Raw genomic sequence first — 22,264 nt, forward strand, 5'->3', positions numbered from 1 at the left:
GCTTCTGGTAGCATTATGATGTATCCATTAAATCTATACTGAGAGTTTTCCATCATGTGGATTCAAGCTAACATAATCATTTTATGGCAGTAATGTCTAAACAAGGGTCCACAATTAGGCTGTATTTTTATCTTGACTTGTGAACTATCACTGCCAACTACTCAAATTTCAAGCTTTTGAGAGGTATGTTATCCTGGAAACCCTTCATTAAAAAATGAAACATTTTACTGTCCCACCAATTCAATGTGCTCTGGCCCGTCCCTATCTAGATCCAAATTAACCATGTAATTGTTTCTACCCTAATGACTAGTATTTTTAATGACTTTTAGAGAAAAACCAAAGAGAACAAATTTATTTCTATTTTCACAAAACATCATCTGGCTTGGATTCTTTTTCTAGCTTTTTAAATAGTGAGACAGGATGACGTTGTGGGAAAGGAACTGGATATGGAATTAAGATACGTATTTGAAATCTGGTTCTGCTACTACTTCCCAGCTGTGTGGCCTCAGAGTCATTTGATTTATCTAGACTCAGTTTCCTTTATCCATTAAATGGGCATCTGGTGGTGAATCAAATGAGCTCATAATGATCTAACAGCATAATACGTATTTTAGAACTTAGTAACTTATATTTATTTATTTATTTATTTATTTATTTTACAATCTGTGTGAATAAGGTTGCAAATGTGATTACTAGGAAATGAAATGAAGAAACCTTTCAGACAGAGGCAGGAATGTTTTGGTGAAATGAAAATTAAAATACTGGAGGACGGAGAAAGATATGAATGATTACAATGCCTGCATTTATAGCCCACATGTCACAGTTCGGTATTTATAGGTTTGTTAGTGACAACCTTCCCAGTATAGCAATGTTAATTATGAAGTAGCTGTCAGTCTCCCTGACACAGCGCTATGCACCTGACTAAGGCTGAAACTGCTCACCATTTCCATAGATGATCATTTCATTTAAGAGTCCAAAATATACACCAATAAATCAGTTTGAGTTTCTGGGTATAATCTCCCTAAATCTTACTTTGAAATAGCCTGGTGAGCCTCTTTTTTTTTTTTTAAACAAATCCTAGTGCATTTTTGTTTCCCAAATATGATTTGTAATTATCCGAGCTAGACATAAAACCTCAGGGAGAAGTGATGGGTCTCACGCTGAACACAGTATTAAATATATACTTAAATTTTCCAGAGCCCAAGCTCCTGTTGCTACTTAAATACCATGATCAAAGCAATAGATAAATATGGAGAAGAGTAAGAGGGAAAGAGAAAAGCTGAGAGAAAGAGAATAAGAAAGAGAGAGAGAGTGGGGGGGAGACTGAAGAGAGGCTTGGGAAAATGTTCAGTGGAAAATCTAGAAATGATGTAAGAGAAAGCAAAGACAGGGATTGGAGTAAGGGGTGTCTAACTGAGACTATAAAAACTCAGAGAGAAAACTCACCATCAGGGCTGAGTTTGGGAGAAACTGCACAGACAGGACTCTAAAGTTAGAATCTCCTGATTTTTCACAAGGTAAGTTAAATATAAAAACTATGAGAAAAACTTAAGGGTTTACTTTTCTTTTAAACTACTTTTTAAATTTTCACATACTGTTAAAATGTTTCGATTATATCTTGATTTTGAATGTTTTTTGGTAATATTTCCCTCTCTAAAATGAGTAGAAAAATCTAAGAAGATATTTTTGTAACACAAAATTAAGGTGGAGCTAATTGTTCAGATATTTCTTATTTATTATATTGTTTGTTGCTTTTATTTCCCACTTCAAAATAAAGAGAAAGACAATGCAAGATGATGATTCTCTATATATGTTAACAGTATTAATTTTGCTTTCATCAAAGATGTCCAATGTTAGAAAATGTTTAAGTGTATAAAAGTGCTCAACTTTTAAAAGCCTCGGTAGAAAAGAAAGGTTTTCTCTTATCTTGATTTCTATCAAAGTTAAAGCTTAAGAGATATCCCTAAATTAATCAAATTCTAAATTCAATATTCTATATTCTTTAAACCTAAAGTATCCTCTGGTTTTCTTCTTATAAAACTCAAATGTGCCACTGTGATATTAACAGTTTAGACTTAAGTCATACCAATTCTTTTGTATTTGAAGTGCTCTTGCTATTAAATGATTACATTGAGAGTTAATCTGAAACATATATTTGAGTTATGTTTAAGAACAAATTTAAAACTTTATTTCAGGTTTCCATCTGTAGGAATAGTGTACACTCAATAAATTCAGTTTTACCAATGCAAAATATTGCTCCTTCAAAATACAATGATAGATTCCACAGGTTTAGGATGGTGATAATTATTTGTTTTTAAATTATCTTTCTAGAAATTAAATAATGTTAATAATAATAATACATTATGAAGATTTTAATGCCCACATAAGTTTTGAAATTGATAGGTCTCCCCAAAAACATCAGGCATGGCATGTATCTCCTCCATACTTTGGTACTAGTTTTCAGTATTCTTACAGAATTTTTCTAAGGAAACTCTCCCATGGATGTGAATTCAAGTCTCCTCTTTGTAAGCAAACTACATGCACTGTGGTGTCATTCAATAAGTCATTTAGAGTAGGCTTTTTTTTTTCTCCCCCTTATTTCTTGGAGTTTTGAACTGATTCCAGTATAATGAATATGGGCAGTAGAGAAGCAGATATGTTTAGTAGACTAGATTTGGGCTCTTCGGGACTATAATTTTAACTTCTTGTTAAAATACTTTCAATGATTTGAACCTTTGATTAATAAAATTAGATTAATGGAACTTGTCCCAAAGGAACAGAGCTCAAGTAAGCAGTCCCAAAATATTGCCCCAACTCTGTCACTGTGTAGTTTATAGCTTCAGGCAAGTCTGAGGCACAGACTAGGGTTCAATAATATCCTGTTATTATGGAAAGAAACAAAAAAACTGGAAATGCCATGATACAGAGTGGGAAAATGGCCAAAGGAAGCTCCTACATCAGCTAGTTTTCCTATATTAGAGAATGAAGACTCAGTTTCACAGTACTTTGGAGCTAATCTTTACACATGGCCTAATTTAATCTTATTGCCCATATTTCATCTACTAAGATCTCTATCTACTGGACACTTTTGCTTAGAGACTATGGTGCCCTCAGAGGAACATGAGCTTGGGGGTCAGAAAACCAGACTTCTAATCCCAGTCGTGACTTCAGCACATTTCGCTCAGCCTTCTCTGAGGCTTCCTTCTCCCCTGGAGTTATAAAAGGTGAGCCCCAGGTCACCAGGTGCCCTCCTAGCCCTGGGTACCTCTCTATGTAGGCCAACTCCCCTGTGCCTGAGGTCTCTCTGATTAGAGGTCTCGTTTAAGTGAGCCTTTCCCTGTCTTTAATCAGATAGTTCTCAAGGTATCTCTGTGGAGCAGTGGTTAGAGCCAGCTGCCATCATTGCCGGGGTCTTAGCTGGCCTGAACTGACTGTCGCCCAGCCTTAGCCTTATCAGGCTCCCATCAGCTTAGGCCTCAGCATGAGGCTGCTCCCACAAGAACAGTTCCTCTATTATGCCTCACCCCACTCCCTCCTTTTCTTTATCCATCTTAAAGTTTTCCTTCATCTCCTTTCCCTTTGCCAACCTAATTATCTCTGAGCCTTGCTCTCTCCATCTGTTGAGAGTGTTAAATTTGACAGTTTCCGATGAGCATCCCCTCCATTTTCTAAAATTCTATGTTCCTGTGACACATGAGGCTGTAACCATGCAAAAAATGCACTTTTAAAATATCACCCATACCACTTGGCTGTTGGCCCACCAAGTCAGAGCTGTGGTTCCCACGGGATCATTTTGCCGGGTGCATTTTCCTGTAAGCTCTCTCTTGTCCATCCACACCAAGGCTCTAAGAGGCATCCTCTCTTCCTCTGTCTCTTTTGTGGTCCATCCCTTCCCAGCTCTTCCAGTGCTTGTGTAAGGTCTAGTTCCAGTAACAAGATCCTTCATTCCCTTAATCCCCATGATGGTTCTACTTTCATGACACAGCTTGACTATTGCTATACAGTCAATATCATAAAAACTCTGTGAAAATCATAATCCTAACAACATAGAGATTTTCAAAAAAACAAAGTCAATAAAGACATTTTATGAACTGTAAAACAAAAATAGGTATCATATAAAATTCTATTAAAATTCAATTAAAAATTCACTTTTGTTACTACAATGAGAACTTGAATAATTATGTTTTGAGTATAAAAGAGATTACTTCCCTTTGTTTTCTTCCCATTATGATATTCTGTTGTATGCTAATATTTTCATGGAAATATTTCATAGAAATGTTATTGCTGAAATTAATGATAATGCATAATGTACTATAACACCAAATGTCAGAGTGGTTGCCACTTATAACTCTCTTTGGTGAAATTTCTCTCCTTGCTCTATATTACTTTATTATAATTCATTTAATAATTACAATACCAGTTTGCCATAATTCTAGAATTCAAGTAATTTAACTGAATTTCATCCTTAAAATGCATAAGGATAAAAAAATATTTTTCATGACATAAAAAAGTAGTATGGCATCTTTCATTAAGCTGCCAGATTTAGAAGTCATTATCAGGATAATGATAACTATTATTTGCATAATTAATTTGTGCTAGTCAATTGCATTATTTGTAATCCTTATAATAAACCCACAAAGTAAATTTGTGCCCCATATTCCTGATGAAAATATTAAAGCAAGAGGCTAAGTAGCATACCCAGTCAAGAATCATATCCATATCTGTGTAACTTAAGGACCAACCTCTTCCTGCTAATTGACTTCATTGTATACAGAAAGTATACACACAGTACAGGGAGTTTGGATACCGGTATTCTAAAGTAACTCTGCTTGTCTCAAGGCATCTATTTTAAAAAATACAATTATAATATTTTTTCATTTAGATCTAGCATGATTGATGTGGTGATGAAAGGAGAAACATTAATTTCAAAATAATAAAGTACTATGCAAATGTTTAAAAAATGGTTACTTACAACAATTGCACTTGAAAGAAATGGAAGAGCCTGTTCTTACAGGAAGGAATTCCTGGGCAGAGCATGTGGTCAAGGAGTCTCCACTTTGACCAGGCTGTGAGCATCTGAGGACAAGATGGGTATCTTACTCACTGTTATCTCCCTGGCGCTTGACACATAATATATACCTAATAAGCACATCCTATTGAGTACGATAAAATTTATATTTTTGACCTTTCATGTACATTTTAGACAGTATTTTTTATTGATTATATTGGCCAGTTAATGTAATTGAAATGTAAGTTAATATTTTTATCATATATTGTATGTAAGTACAAAATGGGATAAAAGATAAAAGGTGGTGGTAACATTCCACAATATCTAGAGGCTTATCTATGCCATCTTTAATTGCGTTTATCCTTTGAAAGCCTTTTTATGCCAGATAAAAAGCCCTCCAATGTATCAAATGGCCAAGCAGCTAGTTTATGTACAAATCTACCAGCTTTTCCCTACCCATAATTTTAATGATACTAGTTTTTCTCATGATCGAGCATTAGAATAAAACAGGAACTCCCATTAGCAGAATTGTCTAGAATTGTCTACAGTCATACACTAAAGATTTTTTCTATTTCCAGGTGACATTGTTTTATTTCAAGAAACTTGCATTAATTCAGGGATCTAAGCACAAGCTAAGGTTGGATAACGAGCAATCTTAAACTCTACTGGGAGAATTACTGGAGAATATTGATTTGTGTTGCTTTCATTAGAATGAGAATCTGAGATATTGAAACATTAATGGACTTGCTGGGACTCTGTCATGAACTCCGTCCCATATTACTGTGGTTGTACAACTTGGGCAAATCTCTTCTCTTCCCTAAGCCTTAGTTGTTTTCATATCAATAAAGCTGGAATGTTAATATGGTCTGCATTCCTATTTACCTAACACATAAAGCTGCTACATTCATTCATTCATTCATTCATTCAACACATCGTGTTAACTCTAAATACTTTGTTAAATTTATTTACCTGGGCTTTTTAGTAATGCAATCTTCCCTTATTGTCATTATAAATTCCCTCTTAAATTTTTGCAAGAAAAGAAACTAGTACTATGATTGCAAATTCCAACTAAGCAAAAAGAGAGACTTAACAACAAAATTTTTGAGATTTTTCCAAAGGCAATAATGTCTAAAAAAAGAATGAAAAGGGTGCCAAATAGAATAAAATCAATTAACACATGTATAGTAGTAAATTAACATTCTTCCTGATTCATAGCATTCAGGAAAAGTCCTTTGAAAATGCAGGTGTGTGCTACACTAAGAACATGTCATCCGTAAACATTTTACTTTATAAGCAGTTTGTTTTGGAGATGGAAAAATGTTTTATGCTTTTATAAATTGGTTATACTTGAAGGAGCATGAAACTGAGAGTCTGAAATGTAAGTTGTTTTTCTGGCTCTTTTAACTTGCTCTGTGATTTTGGAAAAAATGTACTATTGCCTACTGAAGAGCAATGTGAATGAGAAAGAACACATTCCTGATATTTTAATTAAAACAAAAAAAAAGGGGAAATATTAAGCTGCTATCTCAATTTGCACCTTTCTTTCAGGATTGTACTTGAAACATAAAGTACCCATCACACGGGATCCCTGGGTGGCGCAGTGGTTTGGCGCCTGCCTTTGGCCCAGGGTGCGATCCTGGAGACCTGGGATCGAATCCCACGTCGGGCTCCCGGTGTATGGGGCCTGCTTCTCCCTCTGCCTGTGTCTCTGCCTCTCTCTCTCTCTCTGTGTGACTATGATAAATAAATAAAAATTTTTAAAAAAATTACTCATCACACAATTTACTCAAGATAACAAATTTTACAAAGAGAATTTCAAATAAATGTCTCAGCAACACAAGTATTTTTCTCAGATGTATTTTTGGGAGGATGATATAGATTTTATATATATATGCTGACAGAAGCCACAACTTATAATTCAAACTGCTTTTGGACAAAAATCCTCAGTGATTTTTAAGTCTTTTATTTATGATGATACAAAAGCAATTACCCATTCCTATAATTCTAAGTGCTACACTGAGTTGTTCACTGGGGCCAAATTCCAGAGGCAGGGAAGCTCCAGTAAGGAAGAGACCCTCAACTCATCTCTCAAGTATTTCCAGCACCTGGCTGCTTCACACTTCAAAGAAAACTAGTAGCAACTTTCTTACCACTCTGTTCAAATACTGTCACTCACCGAAATATCAAAATTATCTGTACAATGTCAAACTGCAATGTTGCACAATCTGTAATACTTTATCAATGCCCCCAAATTTTCAGTTTCCTACCTGGTTGTTGAGTGTAAGTTTAATGTTCCCTGGAAGAATTTGGCTTCAAAGATCTGCCTTCAGCTCAAATATAATCCCCTTGAAGCCATGTAGTTAATCTTTTCCCATGATCTTATAGTTTACAAAACGTTTTCATGTACAATTTAGAGTTCCCATTGAAAATTTTTTACCTATTGTGAAATAATAATAAAAGTGATTTGGTATATTTTCATAAATAATTATCTTTATACATAGTAAATAATATGAAATATAAGATTAAATACACTTATTACTGATATTTGGCAATCCTAAACCAAATCCACAATGCTTATGCTGCTGGTAAATTAATTAATTTTAAATTAACTAAAATCGAAATTTTATGAATTCACACAGTGAGTTTTATTAGACAATAATTTTATTTTGACAATTTAAGCATCTTGTTTAGGGTCACCAGACCAATAAGTAGCACAGCAAGGACACTTTTCTCTATCCTTCAAGTCTAATTCTGTGTTGTTTTTCTCACCATCACAGAAATTTTTATGATGTTTCTACCTATTTGTTGACTGAAAGAGTTATAGTTTTATAATACTAAGCATAATGACTTAAGCATGATGAAAAAAAAGTAAAAAAGCCCAAGTAAACATTTGAAAGTACATTACGTGTACTATATTTCATCCATTCTGATGCACATTTAACATCTTGGAAATTGGAATGCATCATACACTTGATAGGATGTCATAATTTAATTGGTAGCATGTTTTCTTTTTAAAATACATGTATTAGATGGGATCTCTTACTATAAATGACATGTTAAAATGAAAGATTTGGAGGTCCTCCTGATTCAGCTGGAAATACTTTAAATTCAAGAGGAATGTGTTTATGTCAAAACCTACATGCAATTTTATGCATAGACTGGATGATTTGAGGGACAGCAGAAGGTCTTTCTAGCGGCACCTGCACCAACTATTATCATTGCCTACAATGTCTGTACTTCTGCCAGAAAAGAGCCAGATTCACCAACAGACTTTTAAAAAGCTAGAAGCAACATTAGACGTCATTTAGACCAAGCCCATTTCACTCCACCTAGAGAGGAAAGAGTTAGCCCAAGCAATAGATATGGTCAAGCCAAGGCAGGGCCTCAGTCTCCCAAGACTTGGAGCAGGTCTCTTTCTAGTACAGTGAGCCACATAGACTTTGTGTCAGGCATTGTCCCTTTTAGGTCCTCTTTTGAGATAAAAAAATGATAGTCACTCTGTTATCTATTATTCCTAAAGCTTTTCTTTGTTATCAAAAAGACCTGGATGACTGTAACTCATGGAGCAGGGTACAGGGCACACTGAGCTTACTGTTTTACAGACTTACTCGGAGCCACGCTGATTCACCAATTGCTTAGATGACTACCATCACTTTCTTTTTTAATTAATTTAATTTAATTTAATTTAATTTAATTTAATTTAATTTTTATTTTATTTTATTTTATTTTATTTTATTTTATTTATTCATGAGAGGCACAGTGAGAGAGGCAGCAGAGACGTAGGCAGATGGAGAAGCAGGCCCCCTGTGGGGACCCCGATGAGGGACTTGATCCCAGGACCCTGGGATCAGGACCTGAGCCAAAGGCAGACCCTCAACCGCTGAGCCAACCAGGCATCCCACCATCATTGCTTTCTAAGAAGATGGTGAGCAGTGCAGTGCGCAGGTACCCATGGTCATTGCATAGTGTCAGAACTAGGGACCTTTTACAATATGTCCTATTAAATCTCACTTTAAAAATATATAAAGCCTTAATTAGTTTGTAAGTCCTTTATCCTTTATCTTTAAGCCCTTTATTTTTAGTTTTTGTTGAAAATAAGGGTAGGGCAAAGTCTATTTTGAATATTTCCAGTCAAGTAACTAGGGTAAATTAAAAATTCCCAAAGTTATCAAGGTTCACCCCCAAACTCAGTATTCTTGAGACTTTCTAACATTTCTACTACCCATAAGTCAGACAGTAATGATAGTCTTAGGTTGAAGAGAAGTTTTCTTCATCACCAGAGTAGTTTGTGTTTTTCAACGCCAGCCCTCAAGGCAGATAGTTTAAAAGTGTCATTAAAAAGTGCATACAGTCAGATGTTGGCTCACAATGTTTTTTTTTTTCCAGCTTAACCTCTCTCTCTCTCTCTGACACCTACCCTCATTCCTGTTTGCTTTCTTATTTAGATCTGTGGGTTTTGATCTTTTCTCTTTTTTCCTGTCTCAACCCACTTGAGAGGGTTTTGTTTTGTTTTGTTTTTGGGGTTTTTTTTTGTAACAACAATGACTCATTTTCTCACCGATTCTCAATAAGGCAAACATCTTTCTTCATTCTAACAGAATTCTCATTTAATTCTAGCTTAAATATAATTAAATAGTTTCTTTGCTACTGTACTTTCAGAGCCTTTAATATGCCAATATGCATGCTCTGTGTTCCTTGAGGGAATCTACAATACATGTTGCTTCCCAAACTTAAAGGACAAAACTTCACACACCTGGCTCCCTCCACTGCCACTCCAGCTACAGTTTGAGGATCCCTTTGGGATATAATTCTGACATGTGGAAAAGTCTTTGAAACAAAGGTTGAGAAGTTGCACAATGTGAATGTTTGTTTGTTCAGCAGTATTATTCACAATGTGAAAATGCAGGAACATAGTAGACCAGTTGGCTGACAGTGAATGAAGTACTGCACCTAATTTTATCAGTCAGGTCCCACACTCACTGTCTCCTTTGAAGATCCTCACTAGCCAGAGGAATAATATTCAAAAACTGCTCAATGTAAATTACTGATGTCCTGGAAAAATGACAAACGTCTCTGCTCTGGTATATTCCCACAATGAACATCCTTCAGTGTTCTTTCGATTTGGAGTGTACATGGGGCCAACTAGATTTTAAGTCATAGGCTATATTTATCCACTATCAACAAAATAGGGAAACGGAGCTCAACCTACTCTTTTCCTTCCCTCCCTATAATTTCCTCTATTTCTAATTTTGTGGCAATCAAGTTTCAACTAGTTAATCAAATGTCTTTTGTGTGGCAGGTGCCAGGGTGTTTGTTTTCATTAGTGTACCAACTGCCATATTTAGGAACTTGGCCTTTTGGTTAACTGGCTACAGCATGGCTTTAGACCATTAAATGTGTGTATTTAAACTCAGCATTTATTTTTACATCTCCCTATCCAAATAATCAGGATGTGGTTATCTGTAAGATGATACATTATGACTTTTTTCCTATATACACCCAAGCACAAAAATATATGCCTTGGACATAATCATCAATATTATAAATGCCCATCATCCTGTGCCATTTATAATATCGCAAAGATGAAGAGAAACCTGGTTAGTAAAACGTACATAAAAATAGTTAAAGGAAATCCACATGGAAAGACTTATAAAATTGGACAGTTTCACACTTTGTAACCTGTTTTTAACATGATAAAAAATGAGGAAGGCAAACATCACAATTGTAGCTTAACTTTGATTGAATAAGAGAGCTATTTTTTAAAAAAAATAAAGATTTGCCAGAAATATGAAGTCATTTTTAAAATAATTCAGGTTTTGATGTATCTTCTTCAGTTAAAAAGACATCAGAATAATCAGGAGGAAAAAGTGTAATTCTGTGGCAGAAATTCTAAATAATTTGTAATGCATTTTTATTGGTATTTTTATCGGATAGCTGTTGCATTCTTTCTTGTTATTTTTCTACTGTCTCAATTTAGAGAACTAGTCATGAGTTACTGTTTTTTGATACTTACAAAAGTGCTCAGCTCAGATATCAGTTTGTTAGAAAGAGAATACAGAATTTACTGCCCTCTTCCAGAAAGGGTGGAATATAAAGAAGCAACTAGTGGTTAACATAGTAAGAGTCCAAAATATTTGTTGGTGACATATTGAAGAACTAGTTTAGACTAACATGAAAATCAAAATTATATTCAATAAATGTTATAAACAACACTAAAATCTGTTTATGCCCATTTTAAATGTTAATAGACATGGTTAGCACAGACGCTACCCCGTCTATATAAAACACCTATTTGTCTGTATTCTAACAGATGGTCTTTCTTGCTAAAATCTACACTAAGGTTTCACAATAGCAGTATTATAAGGAAATGTCATAAAAAAAATTCTTGGATCACACCAAAGCGAATGTAGTTACTAAAGAAATACTTAGTAATACCTCATCAGTGTTCTTTCATTAACAAATTATAAGTACTATAGGGGATAAAAAAAAGTTTACATGAATCAAGTCAATCCTCTCAAAGCTCTTTTGAGGTGAGAATTATTTCTTGCTTCACGAATGAAAAAATAAAGCTCAAGTAGATTAGGTGATGCACATCCAGTGTTACTAATACAAGGAGACTCAAGTCCAATTCTTCAGATCCATCTAAGCATCCCATCCTTTTTAATCCCAGAAATTTTCCAAATTTTTTTTATGGAAATAAAAGTCTATTGAGACTTCTCACTCATCATATATGAACTGGGGGCTGGGGAGGGAGAGGTGGGAGGTGAGGCTTTGTCAATATAATGTACTAAGTGACGAAGTTGGGCCCATTCTATTGTAACCCACAGACTATAAACTTCCCTAAAACAGGCAATGCCTCCCCTTTACCAGCAGTCAAACTGGCAGCTAGCAGACCCAGTATAGACCATAGATTAGCTTTAATTGTCTATATAGTGGTTTTTTAAAATATAAGAAATCACAAATGTATAAATAACACATCTTTGTGCTCACTGCACAGAATTAACAAATGTACTATTGAGACGTATTTGCTTTAAAAAATATATTCATTAAAACTAAGTCCCTATGTTTCCCTCCCTCCACAGAGGCAATCATAGTCACGAATCAAGTTCCATTGGTTTATACTTTAAGTGTGTGTATAGATTTCAAAATATATAAAATTGCTTTGTGTATTCCCAATTTAGGTAAATGGTAGCATAGCATATATGTTGTTCTACAACTTCTCATTTCCCCCAAAGTAGCTTCTTTGAAATCTATGCATACAAATACACATAGCATTTAAGACATTGTTTTAACAGTAGATACAGATATATTTAAGTCATTTGTTCTAAGTCCATAATACGGATGTACCTCAATTGATAAATCCATTTCCTCCTGGGTAGAGTATTTGGGTTGATTCCAGTTTCACCACTATAAACAATGAGTATACAAACTTTCTGATACATGTCTCCATATAAACATGTAAGAGATACTTTGGAATATTTACCAAGAAGTAAAATAAATGGGTTATAGTGTAGGACATGATCATTTTCAACTTTTCCGGATATTGTCCAATTTTCTTCAATCCAATCCAATCAATTGGATTGATTTCCAAATCCACCAGCATCACTTGTGTTTTTCAGTGTCCAAGCACCATTCTAACATTTGCAATGTTCACTTTAAATTTTTGCCAACCTGATATATGTCTCTCTCTCTTTTGTATGAAATAAGTTGCAGGTATTTTGGGATGATGTATTTTTGGATGTTTATTTTCCATTAGGTTATTTCCTTTTATGAAATGCCCATCCATAACTTTGGCCAATTTTTAATATAATTGTTCATTAATTGTTATTTTTAATTTTATTTATCAGTTTTAAGCATTTCAAATGCTAATCTTTCTTTTATACAGCATGTTGAAGCTATATCCCATTTTGCACCTTTTGAATCTTAAGAAATCCTCTCATAACACAAGGACATATATATATTTGCCTCTCGGATATGTGGTGCTTTTGAATTTGTGAATTTGATAGCTTATAGACAGAGCACATTCTCTCAGGTTCATGCAGACATTGCTAGGCCTTATTTTCTAAAACCTGGCCAATTTCACACATTTCCCCTAGATATATGAGGTTACAATCCTTGGATTAGATAGTCAAAGAATAAAATTATACAAATTAGATTTCTCAGACTTTGGTTAGTTCAAATTATGATTATATCTATACAACCGCAGTCTAGGTTTCCATGGAAATGAAGCCTTGATAGAGTTCATGCCAGGAAAACTGACAGTTTCTATTAAGTATTATTTAAGTTTTGCAGAGATGCACTCCAGCACATAGAAGCTGAATGATTTGGCTTATCACCTGCATCTAACAAGTTTTACAGGAGCTTTTGTTCTCTATCTTTATATGCCAAACTAATAAATGTTGACTTTGATGTATGTGACCCTCAGATGCTGGACTGGAGATTGGCAAATGCACATTTTATTCTGGCCATGACGTTGATGCTGTGGAGTTCAGGAAAAGTACACTCAGTGGATGTAGCAACAGAGGTAATTAATGGAAACTAGCTTAAGGGATCATATATTTTTTATGAACAGAAGCCATTTCTACTAGTGTCAGAAGCAGGTGCTGCTGGAAAATAGATGCCTTCGTAGCACAAAATCAAGGAGATAGTTTTTTTTTTTTTTTTGTATTGTCTTGACTTCACTATAGATTCAGAGAAGGCCGGTTATCTGTCAAAAAATGAACTGGAAGTAATAAAGATTTGTATTCCCTGAACAAAAAGCATTAAGAGAAATTCCATTATCATTTCAGCCATATTTTTAATGAAATCAATTACATCAAGGTGAAGTGTTTTTGTGGGAAAATTGAAGTTGTTAACTGTCAAAATTTAACTCTCTTTGGCCAAACTCTGTACTACTATACAAATGTTTTCTTGCTGCCTTGACTAAAGTACACAGGGAAAGAAATGTGAGGACATCTCCATGCAGAGAAATGTTAATTTGGCTTATCTGATCTCATTAGAAAGTGTTCTCTGTACTTCGTAACTAAACAAGTGAGAATTTGAAATACATTTTACTGAAGGAAAGTTTTACATGAGTTCCATGAATTTTTTCCCCTGAGGATTAAGAATATCTTGAAAAGGAACCAAACTATTTTGTATGTGCAGTGATTGGAAGAATGAAAACATATCTTTTGGAGGATGCTCTGAGAGATAATAGAAGATCTCCTATATTTGCCCTTTGAAAGTTTGTCTACTACTCTTTAGAGTTTCTTTCTCATGATTATATAGCATCCTTCCCTTCCCAGTTTCTATGTCGTCAAGCTCATGTAAGGAAGAGATAGACATTATGAGTTTGTGGACATTATGGAGTCTGCTCTGTAAATAACAAGAGCCATGAGAGATTTCTTGTATTCTTTCTATATGAAGACAGTATGCATGAAATAATCAGCTTCATGGCAGTGTTAAGGATAGAAGAGAAAAAGGGGAGATAGGAGATAGAGAAGCAGGCCATAAAGTTATTAAGAGTATACACTAAGCAGTAAGGAGTCGCCGTTGATGGGAATCAGAAAGAGCAAGAGCAAGAGGGGTTTTCCAGGAAGTATTGACCAGACTTTGTGCAAATTTGGTTGGCTCAGGAAAGAGGAGGATTGATAGCTTTGAGTTTAAGTGTCAGACTATATGTATTTCAAGAGTTTCTGGGGCTAATGATGAAAAGAAAAATGTCACTCTTTCATTTTTTGAAGGGAAATGAAGAACATAGAGAATGGAAGAAATAATCGAAGAAGGACAGGAAGGGAAGAAAAAGAGTCTTGCCAAGACCAATAGTCTGGCATAAGGAGGAACGTGACTAGTGGAGGATGCAGGGAGGAGGCCCCTGGGACTAGTTTCTTCCCACAGGGGAATTTTATCATTTTCTTAGAAAAGTATATCCCCCTGACTGCACAATGACTAGAGATAATTAATAGAAACATTTTTTTAAAAAGATTTTATTTATTTATTCATGAGAGACACATAGAGAGAGACAGAGACATAGGCAGAGGGAGAAGCAGGCTCCCTGCAGGGGGAACTTGATCCCAGAACACTGGATCCCAGAACTGGGATCACTGCCTGAGCCGAAGGCAGACACTCACCACTGAGCCATCCAGGTGCCCCAATAGGAACATTTTTAAATGCTGTGATCAAGCTTAGGAAAGGAAAAGACAGGCTTCATAAATGACATCTACACTTTTCTGATTTGAATGAAGTGCAAACTGGCAAAATATGTAACAAACAAGAAATTTTGCATGGGAGGGTGAAATTATGGGGATAGTTCTGACTCACAGTAGACTCTCATTAGCATGTAGTAACACTGGGCAGCCCAGGGGGCTCAGCGGTTTGGTGCCTGCCTTTGTTTGGCCCAGGGCATGATCCTGGAGTCTCAGGATCGGGTCCCATGTAGGGCTCTCTGCGTGGGGCCTGCTTCTCCCTCTGCCTGTGTCTCTGCCTCTCTCTCTCTCTCTCCCTGTGTCTCTTATGAATGAATAAATAAATAAAAATCTTTAAAATTAAAAAAAAAGCATGTGGTAACACATCACATGGAAAGATATAGTAAGCTTCACGAGGGCAGAGACTGGATTCTGTTCATTTTCACATCTGCCAAGTCTAATGCAGAACCTGGTCCATAGTGAGTGCTTAATGGCTTGAATTAATAAATTGTGAATGAATGGTGAAAAGAAAGCAGTGTGAGGTTTGCATTTTCAAAATTTCTTCAACAAATATTCAGAAATTTGCTGAGTACTAACTATAAGCAAACTACTGGCCTAAGCATTGAATAGAATAAACAAATAAAAGACTAATTAGACACAGTTATTGCCCTCAGGATATTCACAATCGGAATCAGTACAAATATATGGTAACCAATGTAATACAAGGGAAAATGTAATGAGCACAATGATGAAAGAAGTATAGATAGAGTGCTGTGGGAATGATAAGGAAGGATGCAGTTGATTATTGAAAAAGATGTGAAAAGAATAATCAGTTAATATACTAAATTTTAGAGGCAAGTCTGTAGTTTTTTTTTTCCTTTATTCCTGTGTGTGTGTGTGTGTGTGTGTGTGTGTGTGTGTGTGTTTTGTTTTAATTATTTTGGATATACCTCACCTCTATGCATTTTTGTCCCCAAAAGGCTTTCTCTCAAGACCATAAATCCACAAGAAATCAAGTTTTCATGACAGGCAGGCAGGTCAGCTAAAGGTAACAAAAGCCAAATGAGATGATTATACATATTTAAGGTTTCTTTTTCTGAACAAATGGAATCACCTTTCCCGCCCTGTAGGCTTTTGATTCTGGAGTCATAGATGTGCAGTCACCACCCACAGTCAGGGAAGAGAAGTCAGCTACTAATCTGGCAGCAAAACTCTTGCTTCTTAATGAACTTGTGTCTCTGGAGAATGATGTGATTGAAACAAAGAAGAAAAGGAGCTTCTCTGGTTTTGGGTCTCCCCTGGACAGACTCTCAGCTGGCTCCGTTGATCATAAAGGTAAACAGAGGTAAGGAACATTTTTATTTTTTAATTCTTCCACTCTAATTTCAGAAACAGAATTCCACATAAAAAGTATAACGAAACCTTGTAGATAAGCATATTTGACAGTGTTTTAGCTAACTTGTGAGTTTAATACTATGATTTTGAACAGAATGATTTAGTATCTAAAATGACTGCTACAGTGTGCATTAATATTGTTATACTTTCCTGAGGAAACTTCCATTGCATGCAAATGTAAAATAGTTATTATCAGACTATTACAGCATTGGGAGGTGAGGGTGTGTGTGTGTGCTATGGGATAAATGTTCTCGCTACTTGAGTCTTCAATTTAATAGAGCTACCCAGAATTCCATTCCTATTTTCACCTATGAAACAAAGCTTTCCAGAATGAGTGAATGAGCCTACTCCCATATACCAAGAGGTGGTGGAGATCTCTCAGGACTTGGAGTCAGACATGTATGTTTAAATCAAATTTCTGATAATTTCTAGCTATATGACTTTACAAGAATCTTATTCTCTGTGATCCTCAGCTTATTTATCTGTAAAATGGGGATAATTACTTAACCTCTATAAAACTCAATGAGTACTTGGTATACTGTTATTATAAGAGAATTAGAGTCATTAAATCTCTTTAATCGTTGAGTAACTATAGTAATTTCGAATCAGTTTCAAACTTTTCATTTTCTACTTTCTCAGTCTTTGTTCCTGATCTCATACATTTCATATTAGAAATTGCACAAAAAACCACCCAATTACCAAGGTCAGGAATCTGAGGAATTTACCAGGATACCTTTTGCTTACTTTAAACATTTTATTTTTCATGAAATTCTTCAAATCTCATTTGTTTGGTGTCTTAAATATCTACAGAATATCTTTTCCTATTAAGGCTTTCCTAATTTGGGTCTAAATTATCTTTTTCATATTTATTTTTTCCTCCAATCCTCCTTCATCTCCACTTCTACTACCATCATTACCTTTTATCACCAATGTATCCTCTGCTCTACTGCCAGGGGAGATCATTTAACCCAAAAATCTTTTGGTGAATGTTCCCATTGCTTACAAGACAAAAGAAAACTCCTCAGCACACCCTACAAAGAATTTCAACATCTGGCACCTCATTTTTTCATACACTCATTTCCATGTCCTTTGCTCCAGTATCACCTGCTTACTTGGAGTTTGAGGACTTGTCATCTTTGTTCATAGTGCCATGACTTTGCTCCATGATTCAGCATACAGGATACAATTTTCTACACTTCTGAGAGTCTCAAAGCTACATGAGGAAATAAAATTACCACTTGGGGAGTGTAATTTATCCTACTTGTACTTGAAAAATAGTCCCTCACTCATACTTTGAAATTCAGACCCTATTTTAATTAAACAAATACAAATTAGTTCCACTTATTGTTGTAGGCATTGTGTTGAGTTCTGGTGGAAAACAGGAGGAAAGTATAGTCTCTTTCCCTCAAAGAAATCACATACTAATAAGAAATATGAAAATATTTATAATGAATTACAGTACAAAGCAAAAAGAGATATGTTTATAGAACAATTTATAGAAGGCCATGGAAATTCAAGGAATCAATGGAATTTTAGTGGAGAAAATATGCCTTCTAATAAATGATATTTCTTGATTCCTCAGTTTGCAGCATAGTCTATTAAATAATTGAAAAATCAACATATAGATGCCATATATAAGTATTTAAATATAGATTTATAATAGCATAAATACATAGCATATATATCAGATACATATATCATCAATATCATAAATGCATAAAACCTATATTGAAGTTTCATCCTAAAAATTTCTTCAGGAAGTATCATAAGGGGGGACCATATCAGGAGATATAATCTGTCTCAGACACCCCAGCTTGCAAGAAAAAGATTGGCAAGCATTTGATACCCATTTGACAGATTTTCACATATAAAGGCTCCAAATAAACTATTATAAACATTTAAAAAATCAGGGAATATTATTCCCCTGAGTACTTCTTGAAAAAACTGCTAGATGAGCTTCTTTGGAGGACAGAAATGATTGGAGAAATATCATCACAGGAATTGGCGTGAGTGTAACACTTCACTATGGAATCACAGTAAAGTGAGGGAGGCAAACCAAGAAACAGACTCTTAACCCTAGAGAACAAACTGAAGGTCCCCAGAGGGGAGACGGTTGGGGGAATGGGTTAAATAGGTGATGGGGATTAAGGAGGGCACATATGATGAGCACTGGGTGTTGAATCACTATATTGTACACCTGAAACTAATATTACACTGTATGTTAACTAATTGAAATTTAAATAAAAACAAAAAGAATATCCATTTACAAGTATGTATAAGGAACCAATAAGAATAATACTAAAATATAAAAAGTAGATTTGCACAAATGGAGTCTCACACTGTGTTCCTGCAAAAAAAGACTCAAAAGTAAAAAGATGGTAGCTCTTAGGTTAAATTACAAACAACACAATTTCAATAAAAAAATACTATCAGATATTTTTGTATCTAAAGAAATCGATTACAAAATTAACTTGAAAAAAATTAATAACTGGCATAGACGAAAAAAGAAGGGCCCTACAAAATATTTTAAAATACCATATTTTCCTTTCCATACAGTAGTATAATAGCCCATGGATAGACCAAAACTAAAAAAAGATAAATAAATTAAATAAACAAAACAGAAATTCAAGTAATAGACATATAACTTGATTTAAAAGCAGCCTCAGATATTAGTGAGTAAAAGGATAGACTGAATAAGTGACTTGGAAATATGGAAAACAAAAGATAAAATTGATCCTTTCTCAAACTATACATTGTGATAAATTGTAAATGAATCAGAGATTTAAGTGAGAAAACAGATGAATCCATTGATATGAAGAAAATATTGACAAGTTCTGTTCAGAGAGACAGTAGGTAAAGTCTTCAAAATTCTGATGCAAAAATCCAGAAAAAAATAAGGAAAAACTAGATACACTTGATTGATTACAGATTTTTAAAAGTTTCCATGGCTACAGATATAGTAAAGCAAAGTAAAAGGAAAAATAGTAAATTAAAGAAAGGCTTGTAACTTATACCAAAGACAAAGTGTTAATAACTTTAATATATAGAGAGAACTTTTAAAAATGGAGAAGAAAACAAACAGGTCTATGGAAGAATGGGGTAAAAATAGTTCACGAGAAAAGAAATGCAAATCATGAACAATCAAATGAAAAGATGGTAACTATTGTCGTAAGAAGAAAAGCATATTAAAGTTTTTCTGATATACTATTCTTGTGTATGTTAAATTGGCAAAAATCCATTAAAAAGACAAGATAGTCTTGCCCGAAATCCACCTAGTAGGTGGATTTTCAGGAAATATGAAAGGCAGAGAAATTACTTCAGAGACTCTAAAGGGATGTGAACAGCAAGTCAGACTATAGGGAACTGCAAGACGAATAATCCAGTTTCTTCAATAAAAGAATTACAAGGTTTTGAAGAAAAAGAAAGAGATGGAAGGGAAAGGGGATCCTAAAGATTAAAGCAGAATAAGACATTTATTAACCAGTCACAATGTTAGGGGGTCCTAATTCAAACAAGTGATTTATTTAAAAAATAACTTATGTAGGAGACAATTGTAAATATGAGCAAAAGCTACTTGATGATTTGAAGTAATTATTGTGTACTTTTATTTTTTTTTATTGTGTACTTTTAAATATCAAAATGGTACTGTGGTTACATTAAGAGAGGTTCTTATTTAAATATTTCATTGAATATGTTTATCTTAGATTTACTCCAAAGTCATACAGGAGTGAGAACAGAATGGATGAAACAGGTTTGCCTAACTGGTGATTGCTGACTTAGAATGAGGGATATTTGGGAGCTTATTACACTATTCTATTTGACAGGTGCCTGAAATGTCCCATGATAAATTAAAGGGGAAAAAGCTACACACTGAAAGAAAGAGTAGATTAGATCTGGCCAAACAGTAAATGGATTCATCATATGCGAAGGCTAAGGAAATTACTTTAGAATACACCAAGAGATGGAGAACAGAATAAGAAATTACAACATATAACTTAATCTAATAAGAGTTTAGTGGGAACAAATAGAACAGAAGGAATCACTACTTGAGGGGATGGGGTTATTTTTTTCAATATTTTCCAGAAAAGGTAAAATAAAGATAATTTTTCATATTCAGCAGTAATAACAAATTTTGACTGAAATAACTAGTATTGCTTTTGATCTTTAAGTGGATTAAGAATAATTATTCTGTGGAAAGTAACTCATGTAAGAGATGGTTTACAGGCTTGAACATTCAGGGCATGTTCTTGCAAGGGCTTAATAGCATGGTGTTGGCTCAATATCAGATACAGACAAGAAGCAAGATAGGAAACGAAATTGGGAAGGAGATTTGGGGCCACACAGGGACATCATGTTCAAAAACTATGTTCAAAAGCCATGCAAACCCCATATATAAACTCATTCAGTATCTCTGAAGCTAGACAGTGAAGGTCCCATCCAATGTATATAAATCAAGAAAGCATCGTAGTAGAGTGATGATCTTAGGAGGTCAAAAATTAGTTTTCTATTTCCTTTTTTTCTACCTTTCCCTTCACCTCTGACTACTTCCAGAAGTTGGAAATGAGTTAAGTGAAACTAATATATTGGCACAATAGTTTCCCAATGAGTTTAAAAAATTGAGGATTTCCCTTAATGTAGACTTTTTATCTTGTTTCACATCTGGAATTAAAATACAAAGACAAGGCCTTTCTGTAGTCTCTGGCATAACAACAAAGGTGAGCTCCGATGTCAGGATTATTTTATTTTGAATTTATTTAGAATTATCTATATACATTAATAATTTTCTCATGTAGATTTATTTATGCATTTTATATTTTTATTTTCACTAGTTGATGTTTTACTCTTTCAAAGTAAATTCAAAGGGCACATCTTGTGTGGGGAGTGTTTCGGTTTTATATTTTTAATAGGGATTTCTGTTCTTGGTAATAAATTAAATATTATATTTGGTTTGTATATTAGGAAGGTGAGAAACTTAAAATAAGTAGTAGCTCTTTTTTTTTAGTAGTAGCTCTTATATAAAATATTTCTCTATACTTCTTGAGTTTTAATAGAAAAAAATTAGATTTTTTCAAAGTGTAATGATAACTCAAAATTAAAGATTAAAATTTTAAATCATCTGATAAAAAAGTATCTTTGTATCATTGAAATGTATATAAAAGGGTGACAGGACAAAAATTTGCATTTTCCCATGTTTAATAGAAAAAGACACACAGTTTAGAATCCTGCAACTTTTTTATTAAAAGAAAATTCATAAGAACTATAGTAATTTTGCTTGGAGAGTCACACATAAGGTTATTTGCTGCTCTTTTATCATATATGAGACAATAACTTTGGTCCATTAATCCAGGTAGCTTTAAACTCTTCTCTATATATTTTTAAAATTTTCACAAAATTAGGAAATATCGTTTACTTTAACATGCATGTGTACACACTTTCGTTGTTGCTTGTAACCTATGGTTTTTGTGACTATGCCATCAAGTTTTATCCTTCCCAGGCATGCATTCTCTATCTTCTCATATTCACCCAGAGAGGGTCATGGGTCTGAGATCAATTTTCATACAATAGCCCCAAGATTGTATCCATCACTTAATCCAGGGATTCATAAACTTTTTTGGGTCATGGGCCACTTTGGGTAGTTTGGTGAAACTTCCTTCTTATATTATTATTATTTTTAAGTGGATAATATTCATAAAGTTCA

At 34.4% G+C, this 22,264-nt stretch overlaps 1 protein-coding gene across 1 annotated transcript in view; it reads left to right on the forward strand.

Moving 5' to 3' along the window:
• Positions 1–1,337: 1,337 nt before the first annotated feature.
• The window catches only part of OSTN (osteocrin), a 41,506-nt gene continuing 20,579 nt past the window's right edge, over positions 1,338–22,264 (forward strand). Inside the window, exons 1-3 of the mRNA XM_038583273.1 lie at positions 1,338–1,517; positions 13,434–13,532; positions 16,302–16,516. Coding sequence (XP_038439201.1) covers positions 13,434–13,532; positions 16,302–16,516 — 314 coding nt within the window. The 5' untranslated portion in view covers positions 1,338–1,517. The remainder of the gene's footprint in view (positions 1,518–13,433; positions 13,533–16,301; positions 16,517–22,264) is intronic.

This window comes from Canis lupus, chromosome 34 (genome assembly GCF_011100685.1).
Source record: "Canis lupus familiaris isolate Mischka breed German Shepherd chromosome 34, alternate assembly UU_Cfam_GSD_1.0, whole genome shotgun sequence".
NCBI lineage: Eukaryota > Metazoa > Chordata > Mammalia > Carnivora > Canidae > Canis > Canis lupus.